The following is a 21,812-nucleotide window of genomic DNA, read 5'->3' as shown; positions in this document are numbered from 1 at the left end:
TTTCCCCTCAGCAGTGTATTTCGTCGGTCTGCCTGTTCTGTTCCCTGCTCTGGTGAGTTATCTCGCCCTCCCGTGCTGCTGACTGTACCTAGTGCTTGTATAAATAAATCTTTAAAATAAAATTTATTTATGCATACAAGAGTTGGGGTACAGGCCAGAGATGGGGGTGGGGGGTGAGGATTCACCAGAGACAGAGTTGGAAACAGAACAGGCAGATTGACAGAAGTACACTGCTGAGGGAGGCAGCAGGGCATCAGGAGAGGCCTGCTGTGCCATGTGAGTTGCTCCCTGCCCAGCCAGGGACAGAACTTGTGCTGCGGATCACCCCCATAGTGTGGTGCCCAACACCTTACACCACCAGGGAGGCCCAACAGTGTTTTTTTTTTTTTTTTAATAGAGGCATGTTTTATTTATTTATTTTTGTTTATACATGCACTGGGTACAGTCAGAAGCGCGGGAGGGTGAGAGAATTCACCAGAGCCAGAGCGGGGAGCAGAGCAGGCAGAAGGACCGAAGTACATTGCTGAGGGGAGCAGTGGGCGGCAGGAGAGGTCTGCGCGCCATGTGGGACCCTCCTCTGGTGGCCGGAAGCAGCTGGGAATCGAACCGGCGCTGCAGAGGCTGCGGGCAGCTTCGCAACCCAGCGCTCAACCGCTGCGCCACCAGGGAGGCCCCAACAGTGTTTTTTTTTTTAAGGAGTCTAATTTTGATTTGATTTTTAAAGAAAAAAAAACCTACTTGTTTTGAAGAAGCATTTACTTGAAATTCCATAACTCCTTTATTTATAAAACTGGGACCCACCCATCCCATACACACCACCAACACACAGAAAAGCTTTCAAGACAATACAATTTTACCACTTATTATCTGGAATTGTTCTTGAGATACCTAATGCTCCATAGGTAATCTATTTTCCTGATGGTTTTTTCTTAGATTCCTTTTTTTTTTCCTGCTTCACCCTCGACAGGCCTTATCTGAAAGCTCCAATTTTAATCATCTGTCCAAGAAATTTTCCTTGACTCTACTGTCTCCATGTTTCTGTTCCCATTTTCTGAAGCTGCTATTCGACAAATGTTGAATCTCCCAATTCTCGAATACCTCTGGATCTTTAACCTTTTACACATCTTGATCTTTTTTTCTATATTGTAGATCTCAACTTGACCTTTTCGAGTTTAATCTCCTCAGAGTCAGTTTCATAAGCTATCTCATTTCCATAACTGCTTAGTTTCAAAAAAATTTTCCTATTTTGTTCCTTTTTCACAATTATGTTATGGATACAGCACGTCCGCAAATACGAACATTAGTAATTAGATTTTTTTTTAATTTAGGTAATTAGAATTTTTAGTTACCTTTTGTTTCTAGAATTAAATTTTCTAGAGTCTGTTGTGTTTTGGGAAAGCTTCTGATTCTGATGTTGATCCCTGGTTGAGAACTACTTATCTAAATAATCAAATAGTCACTGTATGTCTGAAAGCACTACAAACCTCATGTCAGAGAATTAGTATAGCAGGAGTGGGAGACTGAATGTATGACCTCATCTTTCATCCTACTCAAAGATTCTCTAATTCCTATATTTCATACAGTCTTGAGATTCCCCCTGGTAGCTATTTGAACACCTAAGTTTTAAAAATGTGTCTGATTACTTGCTTGTGACTCTCCTGCACTGTACTGTTAGGCCCACAAGGGTAGTAATCATACCTCTGGCTCGCCCTTGAATCCCCAGGGCCTTGCCAATCCTGAAAGAGGCGCTCAAGTGCTTGTTACATGTCTCTTTTGTTGCCCCCACTGGATCCTATACTGGTCCTATAAATACACTTAACCAAAATATTTCACTTTTGTATGGCTATCATTGTTACAGAGGCCTAAGTTACACTGACCTGAATGAAGTCAGCTTCCTTTTAACTTCTGTGAGTTATATAACAGAAAGGGGGGCGGGGGCATGTGTGAGATAACTGCTAGGTAGCCTATAACTGCTAGGTAGCCTATTCCACTTTATTACGGACAAACTGATAACCTTTACCAGAGCAACCTTAACAGACAGGTAAACGTAACTTTCGGAAGTAAATAAATTTATTACTTCTATAATCAGAAAACAATAGTGGATGGAAAATGAATACTAGTGACAACACTAGTCTTCCTCTTAATCCCTTTTAAGGTGTTTCCTTTTAGCTTTTTTCAGATATTATCCTTGTAAGGTGGTTGACAAACCTCTAACATTAAATTGCTCTCTTCTGGATTTGTCCCAGTTTGTCCCAATTCCTTTTAATCTTGGCCCTTAAGTGCAATTGAGTTAGTACATGACTCTGTCCATTGACATTTCCATCAAATATCTTAATTCTTCAATAACAGACAACTCAGCTCTAGAAATGATAAGTGTTCTGAATCACATATACGTGACCAACTGTGAGTATCTGTCCCTGAAAAGAGCTTTTTGTGAACAGGACCCCTTAAATTAAATGGATTAAAACTCAAGCTCGCATTTTTTTTTTTTCAGTTACTGATTATTTGTCTGCCTCAAAGCCATTCTCAATTTGGCAAAGACAGATCTACTCTTACTTTGATCTCAATTTCCTAATCACTGCCCTCAGCACATTAGGCAAGAGTTTATACTTACCTCATTTGAAATTATTACCAAATTTCTATTGTAGATATCCCTAATCCGGCCTTATATGGGCCTGGCCTTTCAATTACATGAGTTAAACTTTGGAAGTTCCAGACTTCCAGTCACTTAAACTGTAAGCATTTTCCATAGTCAAGCACAGTGCTGAATAACATGGCAAGCCTTCATGCATCCTCCCGTCTTCCCTCCCTCTTCTCAGAGTGACTAAGACCTGTTTAGTTGGTATACATACAAGTTTCAGGCAGCAAATATGGGGTCAATTAAATAACTAAGGTATTTTCAAAACTTAAAAAATCTTAAATAAGGTAATCATGACTAGTTACAAGCTGATGAAATACTTAGGTCTTCAAACCATCCCCACAGAAACCTGAAGTAATTTTCTGCAATACTATTGTTAAATGACCAGAGACATCTCAGAGGAATACTGGAAATAAATCTTATTTTATACTGTATCTTTCACAATCTCTTTTGTGCACAAGCTGGGAACAATGCCTACTGCTAAAATCCCACTATTTTAAAACCTTTTGCATTTCAAATTTGGCTTACATCTCCCAGCTGTCATTTTAAAATCCTTATTTTGTCTCATACACAGTAAAGGTTGCTATTAACCAAACATCTAAATCTCCTTATTAGAATATTCAATACACTAAAATTTAGAGTGCTCTTTCTCCCTTCAGGAATGTACATGAGAGATGTGTATCTAGACTTTAAAACAAGTAACTCAACAATCCTACATTCTTTCGCAGGATGTTGTCATGATTATAATCACGTAATCCAAACTTCCTCAGGGAACCTTTTCCAAGATGAATGTCTCAAAACTATAACCAAGTTATCTGATAGCTTGTTGCATGAATACATCTCTTAAGGTGATGGTTGTAAATTCAATCTTTACACACTCTGTGGGAAACCAGCTCATGTTTAATTGTGACATTTGAAAATTGTACAAGTGCTTTGACAGCTGCCCTTCCCCCCATACTCAGTCTCTTATAATGGAAAGGAAAACACCAATCACATGTTTAATGGGTTTAATAAGTTTACCCCTTCAGTTCCTATTTGCAGCACCCATATCCCTTTGAAATACCAGACAGCCCTGGCAGTGGCCAACAGTGAATCCAGACCTCCAGAGTTCAAAAGTTCAGGTTCTCTGAGCATTCTGTGTTGCAGTGGCACTTGTCCAAAATTGGTACCTCCCTAGAGTTGGGGAACTTTAAAATATACCAGTGAAAAAAGCTTTATTCCCCTTCAAGAGGAAGAAAAATAATCACTCCTCAAAACCCAGCAGATCTGGCTGTGAGGTCTTTCCTCCTGTCCCATCTTTTCAGGCTTGTTTTTTGCAGTGGACCAAGAGAGACCAAAATCTAACCTGAGTTACAAGAAACAAGACAGTGATGGCTATAAAGGAAGTGACCAGGAGCAACTGAGCTACTCCTGTACCTCCCATATCCAATGTATGTGCTTCACAGAAAAACAACAAAAATAACAAATCCACAAAATACAACAGCTAGAATTATAAAATCCATTCATCCAAGGGTGGTGGAAGGCAGGAAGGGGTGGTCTGGAGGGCAAATGGCACAGGGAGAAAAACAAAATAATCAAATCAGTCCAGGCACGGGGGCTGGCAAGTGCTAGAAAAGAGCTGCAGAAAAACCTGTGGTCCTTTAGACTCACTGGTATTAAAAATCCACATACTGGTGTCAGGAAGATTCTGCCTTACATGCACCAGAGACAAAAATTCCAATTCCTCAGAGAAGGGAATATGCAGCAGGCCCTTGGCAGAGTGGGTCCTGCCTTCCCTGGTGGGGAGGTGAACAAGGAATAGAGCTGCCACAGCCTCCTTCCAATCCCACCCTTCCCCTCTGGATGGCAGACTCAGTGGCCTGCAGCAGCCTTCGGTTTGGCAGGAGACGGTTGTGGTGAAGGGAGCTTCTCAGCAGAGGTTGAGCTACTCAGAGCAGATTGCAGGTAGACCGTCTTGTGGAAGAGTCTGTTGCTTAAGAAAACCACCAAGGAGAATAGGCGCAACTGAAAAAGGCTAAAAGGCAAGAGACCCAACTTGTGAGATCCTTAGTTGATCAAAATTATGCTTTTAGTTATGTGACAACTTACTTGCCTTTCAAAAAAAAATGACACAGGGAAAAAATAAGACAACTAAAACGTGGCCAAGGAAACAGAGGTATTAAGACACATGGATTAAAGAGGTAGAAACTCAAGTGCACACTGGGTCCAGTGGCTGTTCTGCATGCCAAAGATTTGCTGTTTGGAATACTAGGGCTTAGAGGAGACAAAGTTATATTTTAAATTGTTTCTGATTCAATAAGTACTTTTCTATGGCGGACTGCAGGATCCAAACTTCAAGCTAGATCTGAAGATATAGTTCATATGGGCTTCCGTTTCAAGAGCAAGTTGATAATATCTACAAAGATATATATGCAGCACTGCTGAATAGCTAGTGCATGCAAAAACCCAAAACACTGTTGTTGTTTTTACACAAATTTGCCTTTCATACAAAAATGAACTTCAGAAGTTTCCAAGTGCCTATAGTCACTGAATTGCTAAATTTTAAGAATATGTATGATAGCACTGATTTTTGAAGCACATACATATTTATGTGCATACATGCATAGGGAAAATTTGGTGATCTATCTCAGAAGTGTTTTCTTCTCATTAAACTGTGTATTGTTTTCCTGCAATGTAAGATGTTATTTAAAGAAAAAGTCTCATTCATGTAATCATGGCATTATAGCGCTAATCCTTTACATGGAAAAAGGTACTATGCATTGGCTAATACTTACTACGCTTTGCCAGGGGTCTTTGCTTCATTGGCGCTGATAATGAATAAAGGGAACAGGATAGAGAAGAGGCAGCCACTATTAAGAAAAAAAAAATGAAGAAAAGAGTCATTAGTCACATTAATAACAGCCATGACTTTGAAGATATTAGAAGCCCAGAGATTGTTTTCCTCCAGTGCTTACATTACTGCTTGGTAGAATCTTAGTATTACCAACACCTTTCAAGAAGAACAAAAAATGTCTCTAAGCACTAGTTATATTAAAAACTTCCCCAGGAGGCCTCCCTGGTGGTGCAAGGGGTTAAACATCTGCACTGTGAAGCAATCTGCAGCTACTGCAGCATGAGTTTGATACCTGGCCACGGAGGCACCCCACATGGCTCAGCGGACCACTCCTGTCTCGCCCATTGCTCCCCTCAGCAGTGTATTTCAATCAATCTGCCTGTTCTGCTCCCCACTCTGTCTCTGGTGAATCATCTCACTTCCCCTACCCCCCGCACCTCTGGCCTACACCCCAGCTCTTGTATGCATAAATAAATCTTAAAAAAAAAAAAAAATTCCCAGGGAAAAAAAAACTGCTCCAAGAGACAATATAAAAAAAGAATATAACATACTGGATCATGCAGAAGAGATTGTAATGTTATCTGACAAATTAGGCTGAGAGGGAGAAAAACCCTATAGATCTCCAGAAGACTAAATAAGAATTAGAGTGTCTAGCAAGAACCAGGCACACAGAAGGTGTTCCTTAATTGAATCTTTATTTTTAAAGGTCCCCTTTAAGTTCCCTAACCAAATTACCTGATAATGTATGAGGACTGCATTGCTGTGAGGAAAGCCAATGGCAAACCAAATCCAAAGTAGTAAGGCCAATTCCTTTCAATATTTGACAACCGCTGGTGCATTTCAATTCCTAAAATAAGGGAGCCAAAACAGTAAGATTGCATATTTTGTTTTAGTCAATGACTAAATATTTCAGACAAACTACTAGAGGCTTGGATCTCAGATAAAGATCGACCAGGCAGAACGCAGCTGTAACTGTGTAAACCTGACATAAAGCTTCCATGCAAAGTTTTTACAACTCAGTAATCACAATTTCAAAGCTGGCATACTAAGTGAATTATGAATTACAACACAGACATCCTTGTCAGGATTAATCTTTAACAAAGGAAGATATCAAAGGAAAAGGCAGTCATCCTGCAGAAACCAGTTAACCCCCAAAATAAAGCAAAAAATGAAAAAAAAAAAATCAGTTAACCCCATTGAACAATACACACCTAGACAAATATGCCAAGAGCTTTAAAATATTGCCAAAAGAATCTGAATGTAATGATGTCAATTTAATTTCTAATTCAGAATAATTCATGCTCACTTATGCCTTTTTATGGCTCAATCAGAGACACATCACATTACGCACCATATAGGCACTGCTACATTACTATATTCCCTAGCCTCACAGCTAAGGATTAAACCTCCTAAGGCAAAAGTAAGTCCTCTTTGCCAAAGAGGTTACTTTCATCCAAAGATGTTTTGCCGAGGACCTAAGTATTGACTAGTTCAAGTTGTCTACTTAACAGAAGCATTTCCCAGTTGGGCCTCCAAGTTCTGAGTTTCTTTACACAGACTTACCTTTATTGAACCAACGATACTCGAAGCAGTATAGCGAGTAGAGAAGGGACATATGGAGAAGACTAACCAGCTGACCAACAAGATGGATGGGAAAGAGACTCACAAACATCCCCTAAAGAACAAATATGGAAAATCTTAATTCTAAAGCTTCAGAGTCCTCACACTACCCACCTGCCACTGAGTCATCTCTCTCTGCCTAGATAGCCTCAAAGTTGCTTCTCATGTTTCTGAATAACAGGAGAGCAGAGAATTCCCAGGGTGGCAGGGAAGAGTAGGTAAATTCATGTTTCTTATCATTTTGTGATTTTTAACTTCTCTAGTTGTTTCTGTGAAAAAACGACTTAAAAAAAAATCATTACCTCCCATAAAACATATCAGCTTCAGTGTAAATAGAATACCCTGTCCTTGTGAAGACACCCCTGCTAAATTTTTAAAAATCTGCTGGTACACAGAAGGCCAGTCTCACCTGGATGAGGAAAAGAGCCTGCAGCAAAAGGTTGAAGAGCATGTCAGCAATTATCTTGCTGACACTAGGGAATGGGTGAGGCTTCCTCCCTGATACCTCAAATGCCAGATCAGCTATGTCCTGTAACAGAGAAAGTAGCTCACCAAAACATGAATTAAATTGCCTCAATATCCACCCCAAAGCTAAGGTCACTGATCTCCCAGTAGACCTGCCGGGTGAGAAAAGCCCCAGGATATTTGGCAATGAGATGCTCTGGTGACCTGAGACAGTAATTCTATAAGAGCACAAAGATCACCCACTGGCTGCCTGACTAAGAAAGCTTAACGTTATAAAATCACTCCCTTCATAGGCTGAAACCTGCCACCTGTCAACCCAGCATGTCATAAGGCCCAGACTCCATTCTGTCCTGGACCTACTTGAAACCAGATCGCATTCACAACTTTGCTAAGCACAAACAGGGGGAGCACCCAGAGAGCACTGAAAATTGACGTAAGGAAGAATTCCAGCCAAGACCAAACATCTCCATGTAGTGATGGATCACCTGAGAAAGAGGAAAAGTTATGAGTTTAACTGGAGAAATGAAAAACCAGAGGACCAAATATGGAACCCCTAGTTTGTGACTATTCTGTCCCCTCCATCTCCAACACCTTTGTTTCTTGCCAGCATATACTACACCTATTTCAAATAGTCTTTTTTTCTTTGGGGACATATATAATTCTGGCCACAACTCCAATTTAGAGTGGCCATAGATTTGTGCTGTTTACCTTGAGACAAATCTGCTTGCTTGGTGGCTGACTGAGATGCCACAGGGATTAACTGTACACAATTTGCAGGAAAGCACCTAGGTTTAAATCCCAGCTGTGTCACTTACTATTAGTTTGACCTTGGTAACTAACTTCCATTTGCTCATCCATAAAGTGATATACATAACTGTAGCCTCTCGAGTTGAGACATTTGTTAAAAAGCTAAAAAGCTTTTTAAAAAGCTTAGAAAGTTCCTGGTACATAGCATGTTTCCCTGAGAAAAACACCTCCCACCTTCATTCAGGCAGAAACCACAGAACAATGTACATACTTACCAATAATTTGGGCTGTTACTGACTGAAGCACAGGAATAAACACTCGATAAAACAAGAGCAGACTGAACTAAAGGACAGAAGCAATAAGGTAAACTTTAAATATCCTACTTTAAAACAAGAGTTACAAGTTTCAGAGAACTAATTATTTTCCCATTGCAGGCGCCTTTTATAAATCAGATACAAAGTGGCACGAAAATCGGATCCATGTCTGTTTCCCAATACCCCAGCTGAGAGGTACAAATCTGACACTGCCTATAAAACTCTGGGAGGCACAGAAGAACATTTCAAATACTACTTAAGCCAAAATATATTCACAGTACACTGTAATATTCTGTAAGTTAAGGCTAACATCTGAAAACATATGTGAAATGTTTAGATTAAAACAAGTTGAATTTTACTGATTTCCAAGTCAAAGGAAATATTTAATAACATGCTTTCAAAGTACTTAACTCTCACTTAAGCCTGTGAGGGTCCTTGGTTAACTGTAGGCAACCTTTTCTGGTATGGGTTTCAGTAGTAATCAATTCAGATAGGTGGCTCTGAGCAGATGCAGGGAGAACCTTGCCCTTGCCCAACTGTCCTTCCCTATTCCTCCCCCACAGCTGTCCTTAGTTAAAACGTGCAGACAATGTCAAGAGAAACTGCTACCTATCACAACATTAAAAGTTGTAAATAAATCATTAAAAAAATAAAAGTATATACTCAGGGCACTCCTGACTTTCTCTTTTAAGATGGCACCCCAGGATTCCCCAGAGACAGAAAAAGGAGCAGAGCAGGCAGATTTACTGAAATACTCTGCTAAGGGGTGCAGTGAGCGAGACAGGATAGGATTGCTGCACCATATGTGGGTTAGCTCCCTGCCTGGGGACTGAACTTAAGTTGTAGAGGTGATAGCGCTGAGAGTTAACCCCTAGGCCACCAGGGAGGCCCACTCTTAACATTTATATACAAGTATTCTCTGGGAATAAAATGATTAAAGGCGCACAGAATGCTGAGTTATGGTATTAACCATAGGTCAGCAGGTGAAAGCTACTTGTCCCAGTTTCAACAAAACAGTTGAGAACTATTGACATAGCAACAATCTGAAGATGCTAATAAGGCACCCAGAATATGAGGGAAAAAAACTTACCCAGAATACGCCACCATTCCAAGCGCAACACTGGAAAATCCTACTAACAATACGGGGCTCACTAGAAAAGACCACATGTGTTTAGTTTATAAGGAGTATAGGCTATTTCCATATTGTCATACAGTAGTTCGCCATTTTATATCTTTTATTTGTATTATTTATCCAGCCAATTTTTCTTCCCACTGTTCTAATGTCAATGAGAAACGGCTAAAGATATTTCTGTGGAGTTTTCATCAAAAGGAAAAAATATATTTTCTAAAATCCAAGATTGAAGAGTAAGAGGAAGTCTAAGGCTCTATCAGGAAATACATCTACATAGCTTCTCCTAGAAATGTCCATCAGTTGATAATTTTTTTTGTAGCCCTCCATTTACCATTCTGGTATTTGTTTTTTTTTTTTTTTAAAGATTTATTTATTTATGGGCCTCCCCAGTGGAGCAGCGGTTGAGCGCTGGGTTGCGAAGCTGCCCGCAGCCTCTGCAGCATCGGTTCGATCCCCGGCTGCTCCCCGGCCACCGGAGGAGGGTCCCGCATGGCGCACAGACCTCTCCTGCCGCCCGCTGCTCCCCTCAGCAGTGTACTTCGGTCCTTCTGCCTGCTCTGCTCCCCGCTCTGGCTCTGGTGAATTCTCTCACCCTCCCGCGCTTCTGACTGTGCCCAGTGCTTGTATAAATAAAATAAAATAAAATAAATCTTAAAAAAAAAAAAAAAAAAAGATTTATTTATTTATGCATACAAGAGCTGGGGCATAGGTCAGAGGTGTGGGGGGTGAGAGGACTCACCAAAGACAGAGTGGGGAACAGAACAGGCAGACTGACTGACTGAAATACACTGCTGAGGGGAGCAGCGGGCAAGTCAGGAGAGTTCTGCCTCACCATGTGGGTTGCTCACTGACTGGCCGGGGGATTGAACTCATGCTGTAGAGGCTGTGGACTGCCTCATAGTGCAGTGCTTAACCCCTTGAGCCATCAGGGAGGCCCACCATTCTGATCTTTTTCAAGCAATAATTTTGAGCAAATTATTGTTACATTCCCGTAACAATAAATTATTATTGTTACATTCCAGTTTAATTCAATGTGGAGGAGGGACAAAGATCCCTCCTACATCTTAGAGGGCAAAAGTATAAAAAACAAGTAATGGGGAACTGAAATTCTATTCTGTAGGATCTTCTCCGATCCTTCTTTGCTACAGAGCAGTCTCTTCCTGATGTGGGCCTCCCTGGGACATGTTCCGCAGAGACTCTGCTCCTTACCTTTCCTGCTTCCTCTCAATACTCTGGGCTCTCCTCTGCGCCAGGACACTACTTGCCCTTCTTCGACGCTGCTCCTCTCTCTTTTGCTGAATTCGAGCATCTAGTTTTGAGATGGTACAAATTCCCCAGATGGAGTCTTTGATTCCCTATAGACAAAAATATTGTTTAAAAAGGAAAGATTATAGATCAGAGAAGATTTTCCAAAGGTACATATATACAGCAAAGCAAAATAACAGTGGAAACCAATGTACTTTTTTTTTTTTAATAGAGGCATGTTTTTTATTTATTTATTTGTTTGTTTTTTGTTTATACATGCACTGGGTACAGTCAGAAGCGCGGGAGGGTGAGAGAATTCACCAGAGCGGGGAGCAGAGCAGGCAGAAGGACCGAAGTACACTGCTGAGGGGAGCAGCGGGCCGCAGGAGAGGTCTGCGCGCCATGTGGGACCCTCCTCTGGTGACCGGGGAGCAGCCGGGGATTGAACCGGCACTGCAGAGGCTGCAGACAGCTTCGCAACCCAGCACTCAACCGCTGCGCCACCGGGGAGGCCCAGAAAACCAATGTACTTCTTTTGCTACATTGTTTAAGGGAGTCTTGATTTTTATTTATTTTTTTATTTTTTTTAATAGAGGCATGTTTTATTTATTTGTTTGTTTGTTTATACATGCACTGGGTACAGTCAGAAGCACGGGAGGGTGAGGGAATTCACCAGAGCCAGAGCGGGGAGCAGAGCAGGCTGCTGAGGGGAGCAGGGAGTGGCAGGAGAGGTCTGCGCACCATGTGGGACCCTCCTCCGGTGGCCCGGGAGCAGCCGGGGATGGAACCGGCGCCGCAGAGGCCGCGGGCAGCTTCGCAACCCAGCGCTCAACCGCTGCGCCACCGGGGAGGCCCTTGATTTTCATTTTAAATAATGCCCAATTTACAGAAGAGTGACAAGAATGGAGAACTTCTAAATATCCTCTCTCCAAATTCCACAAAGTAGTATTTTGCCACACCTTTTATCATTTTAAATGTACAAATTATATACACATGTATTATGATTCATATGAGGTTATTACATTATGTCCCTTTGCTTTTAATTCTTCAGTCTTTATTTCCTAACAAAAGTGAAATTCTCTTGTATGACCATAAGATAGTTATCAAGAAATTTATTAGAATATTTTAATCAACAGTTCACATTATTTTAATTTTTCCATTAGTCCCAATGATGTTTTCCACAGCATTTTTATCCCTCAAATATAAGAATTCAGTTCAGAATCACATATGGCACTTGGCTGTCAGGTCTCTTTATAATCAGTAACATGGGCCTCCCCGGTGGCGCAGCGGTTGAGCGCTGGGTTGAGAAGCTGCCCGCAGCCTCTGCGGCGCCGGTTCGATCCCCGGCTGCTCCCCGGCCACCGGAGGAGGGTCCCACATGGGGCGCAGACCTCTCCTGCCGCCCGCTGCTCCCCTCAGCAGTGTACTTCGGTCCTTCTGCCTGCTCTGCTCCCCGCTCTGGCTCTGGTGAATTCTCTCACCCTCCCGCGCTTCTGACTGTACCCAGTGCATGTATAAACAAAAACCAAAAAACAAACAAACAAATAAATAAACAAACATGCCTCTATTAAAAAAAAAAAAAAAAAAACATAGTTTATAATCAGTAACAGCTCCCGAACAATGTTATAGTATTCCCTCTATTCCAGGGTGTTTCCTTATGATCAGGCCCAGTTTAGGCAATTTTGGTAGGACTATCACAGAAGTGATGTTCTTCCAGACACTATATCCAGAGGCACATGTCTGTCTGCCCTAGCTGGTGATATTAACTTGTCACACTCAGACAAGCAGTTACGGCTTCCACTGTATAGTTGTTAAGTTTTTCTCCTTGCAATTAATAAGCAGGTTGTGGGCAGATACCTCTGAGATCATTCAAATATCCTGCTCATCAAGTTCTGTCCCCTAGACTTAGCATCCATTGACAGCTCTCATCCAGACCAATTCTACCCACCTAACATGGCTGCAACATAATGGTTTTCCAACTTCCACACTTGAATACTATTAAGGTAAAGTTATTGTTCTCCCCTATATTCTTTCAGTAGTCAAATGCCTACAGCATGCCTTACATCTTGTCCTAAACTACAGTGATACAAGGACAAATTAAACACTGGTCTCTACGAAGGAGCAGGGCTACACCAAATTGGAGAAAGACACAAAGAAATGATTACTGTAAAATGTGAAAAGTTGTAGGATAAAAACACACCATGTAAGACAGAAACAACATGGTAGTATAGCTGGAGGAGAGAATGTCCTCAGAGTATATAACAGGGTACAGGGTTATTGTCTATCAAGACAGTGTCAGAGGCATTTGCCAACCATATGTGAAGAGCTCCAAAAGCACAAAGATTTTTTTTTTAAAGATTTATTTTATTTGTGCCTCCTTGGTGGCGCAAGGGGTTAAGTCTCAGCACTATGAAGCTATCCACAGTCAGTACAGCACGAGTTCAATCCCAGGTCAGGGAGCTGACACATATGGAGCAACAGACCTCGCCTATCTCATCCGCTTCTCCCCTCATCAGTGTATTTCTGTAGATCCGCCTGTCTACTCCCCACTCTGTCTCTGATGAATCTTCTTACCCCTGGCACTTCTGGCCTGTACCCCAGTTTTTGTATGCATAAATAAATAGATCTTTAAAAAAAAAAAAAGGATTTCTTTTTTTATGCAGACGATGGCTGGGATTAGGGGGTGAGAGGATTCACCAGAGACAGAGTGGGGAGCAGAGCAGGCAGACTGACTGAAACACACTGCTGAGGGGAACAGCGGGTGAGACAGGAGAGGTCTGCTGCACCATGTGCATTAGATCCCTGGCTGGGGGTCAAATTCATGCTGTGGATAGCTTCATAGTGCTGCAACTTAACCCCTTGCGCCACCAGGGAGGCCAGCACAAAGATTACTGTTGGTGTTACAGACACCAGAATTGCTTATCACCCAGTTCAAAGATCTGCATTCATTCATCCAGCCGTCCACTTACTTACTGAGCATCTGCAATGAACCAGACATTAGTCATACAGGAATGTTCAAGAGATGGATAACTCAGTAGGGAAAGTACACAACAAATAATGTGGTATAAGAATAAGAAGCAGCATAACAGTTGTATATTCAAAACAGAATGGTAGCAAAAGGGTATTTAACTTCATGATGAGGAGGAACAACAACAACAAACAAATTTGGAAAAGAACAGCCACACTGTATTTAAGAATGATAGTTCCATCTATTGTCATTAGTCAAAGTAAATTTTAGCAACAATCGCCAGGATACAGAGAAATGGGCAAGTTTACGGACTACCTATGGATAGGAGCAAAACAGGCACAATTGATCTTTTATCTATGAGTAATTTTTAGTCTTATTTTGGTTTTGACTTATAAATTTTTCACAAATAGTTTAAATATTTAAGTTAATTAAGTTCAATGGCTGAGGGCCTGGTATGTGTATAAATGATGACAGGCGTCCCCCTCCTCTGAGATACAGTGGAGTGGGGTAAGTACACATGTAAACAGCACACCACAGAAGCGATTTAGGGTTGAATTTATCTTATCTTTGTACTTACTAAATCACCAATTTATTGGTGATAGAACAAATGATAGCACTAAGGAACAGTTATATGGAAGAGATACAGAGGGTGAGGCATGGGGAAAAGACATGGAAACATCATGCCCTCTCTAGGCATGCCATTCTCCCCAAATCTCCACATGTTCAGCAGCCTGGAAGCTCCAGGGTTCAAATTTTATAACACAAGAATGGCCAGATGAGCAGGTATAGGTATGAAATGTGTGACCCACAGGTGTGCATGAAGTTTCTGGCTCTTCTGAGATACTTCTTCAATTCCCTCTCTTACTCAAAGATAATAAACTTAAAACATCCCCATTATGGGAAGGACCCCCACCATCTGAACCGGTCTCTCTCTTGCTCCTGCAAACATAGCTACAGGGACCACAACTAGAATAAGAGACCTCAGACATCCACGGGAATTTTGTGCTACTGGTCATTTGGGTAACTAGGTCCTAAACAGATCTTTATGGGACATTTTTGCACAGTATAGGAAAATATAATATTTCTGTAGTGTAAAGTGAATAAAGTAGATTATTGTACCAAAGTTCATTACTTAGTTTTGACTGGTATACCACAGATATATAAGATGGTAACATTAGGGGAACCTGGTGAGGATACAGAGGAACTCTCTATACTACTGTACCTGTAACTTTCCTATAAGTCCAAAATTATAAAGCTAACAACAACAAAGGCCCTGAAGCCGGGCTGACCAGGTTCTCATACCAGAGACATTCACTGGACCCAAGCTTCTACAAGGTGGAGACTATTAGCTATCTCTTGAGTAGGATGATTAAAGAACTGTATGCAAAGGACATAACAAGGTTGATAAAAATTCCAAAAACACCTAAAGAATATCCTCATCAGTTTCTAAAGCAAAAAGATCAAGAAATGACTTGATGTACTCACCCTGCCAAGGTCCTGCAGAAAGGTTTTGACACTGTCAGCCATCTCTTCACCACCCAAGCTACCAATTACACAGAGGAGAGAGGAGTGTCCCCAGAGCTTTCATCATGAAGGACCTAGAAACAAATGGAGAAAAATTATTTATCTTAGAGATAAGCTACGTTGTGTGCATTTCTACACGATGACATTTTCCACATACTTACATCTCTAATAGGAATGCAGTGGATGCTAGCCCTTACGCAGATACAAACACAGTGAACTAAAGCAGCTTCCAGGCTGCTGAACATGTGGTTATAATTATAACTACTGAAACCTGAAATCCATACTTAATCATTTACTACCTTTTCACTTTTTTACATGGGTCAATGTCTCTTGCAGCAGTAGTCTCTCTGCATCTTCATGTCCCTAACTAACCCTCCCACACTTTCCAAGTACTTTTGAGGATATGGAGATGGGTAATAATTACATTTCAATAACTTCTTAAGCGATTTATGCTTGCTATATAGCCTCCTCAAACACGTGAATGAAAATACAAGAGCAAGATGAAAGTTCTAACAAAAACTACTGAATATGCATTTCATACACAAAGTTCTCTAGCTCACAGGTATGATGTAAAAGATACTATATGAAATTGCCCAAGACCTCCAAATAAGCATCCCTATGTTTTCCAACTTTTAAAGACACACACACACAATTGTCATAAGCATGCAAAAAACAATGGATATTAAAACTAGGCCAAAAGAAGCTCACAGGTATAGTTTTCTCATTTTATTTCTGAAGTGAATGAGGAATAATTCAAAAACTAAGAACTTGAAAGTTCATGATTATTATTATTATTATTAAAATACTATCTTCCCATTGAATGTTTTTAAAGAGAACAAACACCAATTTCAGAAATCTTATTAAGAACCTGAGATTCTAAATTTCAACCCCCATCAAGTCAATCTAGGGTACTATCAGTTTAAGAGGTGTGATTACCATATGACAGAATTCCACAGGCACCTTGTACAAACTTCATATTTCAAAACCTGAGCATGTTTTCCCTGACCTGTAACCACTTCACCAAGCTGAACCTTATTGACCCATCTGGAGTTCTGCCACTTAGAACCAGGAGGGCAGAGACTAGAGCAGCAGGAAGGCCATTTGCACAACACCGAATGGACCATCTGCTCCTTAGGTCAATCCTACATAGATGCACTGGCTTCTAATAGAGAAGTTTCTAAGATAAGAAACTTCTGTTAATACTACTCCCACTTAAAAACAAACAAGCTTAAAAAAAAAAACCAAACAAGCTAGCCCCCACCTCCCAACAATGATAGGCTAACTCAGTGCCAGGTGAATACCAAATGCTCAATGACACATAAGACCCTAAGCTATAAAGACTATTGTGAATATACTCTTAACTACTTCCTCATCTACAAATTAAGGGTAGTGAATAAATCTCCGTAAGATTTGAGTATAAAGTGTAATAACATGAAAATAAAAATGTTTCTACAAAACGTATATCCACTAGAGAATGAGTTCTTTTGGGAGCTGAAGGAAACCATTAGTTAGTCTGGATTTCTCACAGGCCACCCAGACAGGGAGCTTGCAGCATGCCCAGTAGGACAGCTGTGTTATCTGAACCATAGCCATTAACACCTGGCTTCTGCATGGACCAAGTGACAGGTTACCAACTCACCTACAGTGACCTTTGAAGGCCAAGTCATTTCAATGCAATGCAAATATCCTAGGAACCTTCCTACAGAAATATTTGGTGAACTACCCAGTTTGACACAAAGCTGAGGCATGGAGAAAAGTAACTCCCCATAATATGAGACCACACAAAAACTAAATAACACAGGGAGATAACACTGGGGGAACCTTACAAGAGGGCTGGAAGGAAATCAAGATGCATCTGGTTCACATCGTTTTACAAAAGGAGCAACTGAGTCTCCGAAGTTAAATGGCTAGCCCAAGACTGCCCCAATGAAGGGCTCCAGCGAACTTCCAAACCCTGGTGGTGTTCTAATCCTCAGTCAGGGGGCTTCTTTCTACTCATGCTTTGCAACGAGGAATTTTGTTTAACCGGAGTATCCCACGGACAATTAACCTGGACATACAGCTGGTCATTAAATTCCCAACAGTCATTAGAGCTCATTAAGCATCCACGAAGGCACCGTCGTGTACCTTCATTTCTAAGTCATTCACCCAGGTCTGAAAAGCAGGGAGCTGTCTCCTCCCTGTCTTACGCAGGTGCAGAACAGGTAATCATCCTCACTTCTCGCTGGGGCGCCACCGACCGACTCCCGAGTTCACGGGTCCGCCCGGACGGGTCTTTCCCGCAGCTCCCCGGCAATTTCCGAGAGGAAGCGCCGCCAGCCTCCCCCCGCAACCACCGCAGCGCACGAGGTGCGGAGCCCGCTCGCACCCGCGCACCGCCAGCCGGGGAGCCGCGCCGGCTCCGGGGCTGGGTCGCCCGGGCTGCACCCCGCGCTCCGGCGTGACGCCACTCCCGCAGCGCCCGCGGCCAAGCTCCCCTCCCGCAGCCCCGGCCCCGAGCCTCACAAACCCGCGCCGGGCCCTGCCAGCCCTCTCTGCCGCTGCGCCCCGGGCCCTGCCGCGCGCGCCCAGCGCGGCCCCGGTGGCCCGGCTCCGCTGAGCCCGCACCTACCCGGCAGCTCCGCCGCCGCGGCTGCGTCTCCGGCTCCAGCCCACCGGCCCCAGGCCCACCGCGGGCCCGCTCGGATCCTCCGCGCCCGGCCGCCCGCTCCAGCCCGGGCGCTCCCAGGGCCGGGGCCGGTGCGCCCACACTGGGCATGCCCGGGCCGCACGGGGCCGCTGGGAAGTCAGGCGGGCGCCGGGCCCAGCAGCCCGGAGCGAGAGGGGCGGGGCCTCTGGCGTGGGGGCGGGGCCAGCGCGATGGAAGCTGGGAAATGCAGTCCGTCCGCCGAGCCCCGCAGCCCGGAGCGAGAGGGGCAGAGCCTCGGCGGCGTGGGGCGTGGCCATGGCGACGGAGGCTGGGAAATGCAGTCCGTCCGCGCGGCCCCGCGCCGCCCCTCGCCTTTCCGCGACCGTCCTCCATCTACTGACCAACACTAAGTTATTGACCTGAAAGCCTATGAGGCCAAACAGGAAAACAAAATACAGAGGTCACCTTGGGTATTTGGTTGGCGATTTTCTGAAGCCACAGTGTGCTAAGCAATGATGGGTTTGAATCAAACTTCACTCAAAACGATTAACAGGACAAAGCGTCATGCGGTTAGGCTGCATCAGGTGTGTTTTCTGAAGGCAAACTGGATGGTGGAGATAAAAGCGATGAAGTAGAAATTAAACTTTTGCTCTCCATCCCCACCAGCTCATTTTTACCCGGAGAACTACTCTCCTCTATTCCCAACCTTTTATAACTCTCACTCACCATTTCTTCTTCCCACTGCCTATTTTCCTTCGCAGTCTATCTGTGCTTAGACCTGCTAGTGCCGAGGTCACTGCACAGTAAGATTTTTACAATTAAAAACTATTTAGTGCAACCTCCTATTTGGGAGGAAACCTGAAGTCAGATGTTGTAGAGCACCCCGATACAAAACGGGGTGCCTGACTGTGGGTCCTCACCCGCGCGCTTAAAAGGACTTATCAATGCTCTACTGCAGGCACACATGAAAGGTTAATAAAAGGTTTATTTACAAAGGAAGGGGAAATGAGGAAATGTACACCTCTGGGAGAAAAGTGGGAGACAAAGTTTTAAATGAGTCCTACCCGATCTGCCGATCAGGAATCCCAAAATGGCGCTCTCAGAGTTGGCCACCAGCCAGGAGCGGTGAAGCCAGGAGGCGAGCGATCGCGAGCCAGAGAGAGAGCAAGGCCCACATGTTTGGTTTTTATATCCAACCTGGCTGCTCAACTCCACCCTCAGGTCCCAGCCACCCTCCCCTTGGTGGTGATGGGATTTGTCTTTCCCAATGTCCTGATGGCTTTAGTCTGGAGTGGGGGTGGAGTCCACAAAGCCTGTATGAGATTATCTCAGGACATCCTTTCCCCCTAACAATGTTATAGGACAGGGAGAGGGGCAGCCCAAGCCCCCGCAAACCTGCCTATTCAAAATGGGTTCTGCCAGCCGCCGCATCAACACAAAACATAGGAGACTTTAATGAAAAGGAACTTTAATAAAACTAGGAAACAATACAGGTAGGGCAAAGAATCTAGTTTCTAAATCAAGCACCCAAAGTTACCCATCCCCTCCTGGGTAAAAGTCCATCCAAATGGGATTGGCCCAGAGCAAGGCCCCAAGGTCTGCCACAAGTCTAAAGCATCTTCAAGTGGGGACCCACAGAAAAGGGTCACAAACAACCGGACAAGCCCGGAAGGAAAAGAGCAAAATCAACATCAAGATAAAAGCTGCCATTGTTACCTCCCCACGGGTCTCACCCACATCTGTGTCACCCAGTCCACGACCAAAAGACAAGCGTAGTTTCTTCACGTGTCTCTAGGCTCCATGCGCCTCCTCCAGGTCTCCTGGCTCCATCCTGCTTCCTTCCTCAGTCTCTTCTTCAGCTTCTCCTCTTCCTGCTCAGCTCCACCCTCCCTTGGGTGGGGCAGGGAACCTCCCCCTTTCCTGGGGACCACCCTGTTACAACAATTCCCCCCCTTTCCCCCTAACAAGATGGCAAGTGAACTCCCGGTCAGTGGCAGAACAAACACCCAGGCTTCTTGGTTCTGCTCCTGGCCCAACTTCCAGCCCCATTCCAGAATAAACTGGCCCTCTTCCTGAGAGTGCTGAAAACTTAACCTTCTCTTTAGGGAAGAAGATACTCTGGAAGTAGAAACTAACAAAACCAGAGGAGGAGTGACACATTCAAGTCACAGAAGCCCTGTAGATGTATACATAAACTGCTATATGAAGGAGAGAAAGGGACCTTTTTGTTTTCTTTCACCCTTCCACTCAGACCTAATCCAGAAATCCACTCATTTCCTTTTCTTATAAATCTATTATTTACTCCATCACTAAGGTCATTAAAAGAGAAGACATTTCCTAAACTTTCCTTTCTGCACCCCATGGGAGTAAATCTCTTCAACTGTTTAGTACATAAAAAGCTTTTTATTTCTTTTAGAGTTTTGTTTTGATTGAAACAAGCAATTTATCTGCTGAGGCTTAAATTAAGTTTCTTATAAGGAAACTTATGTGATTTAAGGATCATGTGATTATCATAATTATCACTTACAACAGCAGTTCCTCCCAGCTCTATCCTTTCTCAAAGATAAGAGTTTAGAAAGATGTTGGTAGATATGAGTCTACTCTAACTTGCTTGATAGAGGAAACCTTACAAATCCCAACCTGTGTAATATAATCTAGAATTTAAAAGCAACAATAATTATGACCTGCACTTACAAAGAGGTTCTTGCATACTTGTGTAAGATTAGATGCCACCTGTGAGGTAAGTTAGAAAGGGTGTGTTATTTTCCTAAATTTTATAAATGTCAGAGAACTCAGAAGACTTGATCTCCAGTCTAGTTATGTGCTACACTGTAACACAAGGCTGCTAAGAGAAATGGTTTCTATATAAAGGTTCCTTCCAACTCTTGGTTCCATGATTTAGTGAGCTGGTGAAAATGCCAGCACTAGAGGTCAGGTCTCCTAGTTACCAGTGCTGGAATCTTCCAGGGGAGAGAGACAATGATTTATTCAGCTTTTACCACATACCAGACCTTTCATATTTGTTATTTTGCAACAATCATTTAAGTGTTGTAACTGATATAAAAATTCCAGCCAGGTTTGTGAGGTTCCTAGCACCTTTTCTTTATCACATATGCCTTTCCTTATGGATCCCTATAAGCCTCCTAGTTAATTTAGGCTGTATATTATCATCACTGAAGTAGCTCCTCAAGTTTTAATGGGAGAACAAATTACCTGGAGACCTTGCTAAATACAGATTCCGATTCCTTCTGTCTGGGAGGAGGGCCAAGATTCTGCATTTCAGCAAGCTCCTGGTGACCCAGCTAAACATTTAACATCCTCTGTCTGTTTGGCTAGATGTTTGGAAGACATGATGCCCTCAACTTGCTTCTCTCCTGTGGGAAAACAGACGAGGTGATAATGCTCAAAATTTTTTCCATATGGAGTAATGTTAATAGTATTTCCAGACCCAAAATAGAGCCTACCATATCATATCAAATAGGAATCTGCTACTTTCAGATAGCAGGGGAAACCTGTAAAATAAGATAATAGTGATAAGTGACAGAAAAAAATAGAACATGGAAATGTTAGAGAATGCCTGGCAGGTGGGTACCATTGAGTATTTGAAGGATAAGAAAGAAAGGCAGGTTTAATTTGCTAATTTTGCGTTGAGATCTGAATGCAGAGGTGTCAACCATGTAATGAGCTGGGGTTGGCA

At 42.9% G+C, this 21,812-nt stretch overlaps 1 protein-coding gene across 2 annotated transcripts; it reads right to left on the bottom strand.

The window, feature by feature from the left end:
- Positions 1–4,489: 4,489 nt before the first annotated feature.
- On the bottom strand, positions 4,490–15,489 carry EI24 (EI24 autophagy associated transmembrane protein; the record flags this gene model as incomplete). 2 transcript variants are annotated; one of them, XM_084249449.1, is made up of 10 exons in its annotated part: positions 4,490–4,652; positions 5,413–5,487; positions 6,207–6,318; positions 7,035–7,146; positions 7,501–7,620; positions 7,917–8,041; positions 8,579–8,645; positions 9,708–9,768; positions 10,959–11,058; positions 15,444–15,489. In XM_084249449.1, 10 exons carry the CDS (start codon positions 15,487–15,489, stop codon positions 4,490–4,492), a joined length of 981 nt encoding a protein of 326 aa, XP_084105575.1. The 2 variants fall into 2 exon arrangements, with proteins under 2 accessions (XP_084105575.1, XP_084105574.1); XM_084249448.1 differs by having other exon boundaries at positions 10,959–11,104; positions 15,448–15,489.
- Positions 15,490–21,812: the final 6,323 nt, after the last annotated feature.

The sequence above is a fragment of the Talpa europaea genome (genome assembly GCF_964194135.1).
Source record: "Talpa europaea genome assembly, chromosome: 12".
Lineage (NCBI taxonomy): Eukaryota > Metazoa > Chordata > Mammalia > Eulipotyphla > Talpidae > Talpa > Talpa europaea.
This window is presented reverse-complemented; position numbering and strand designations above follow the sequence as displayed.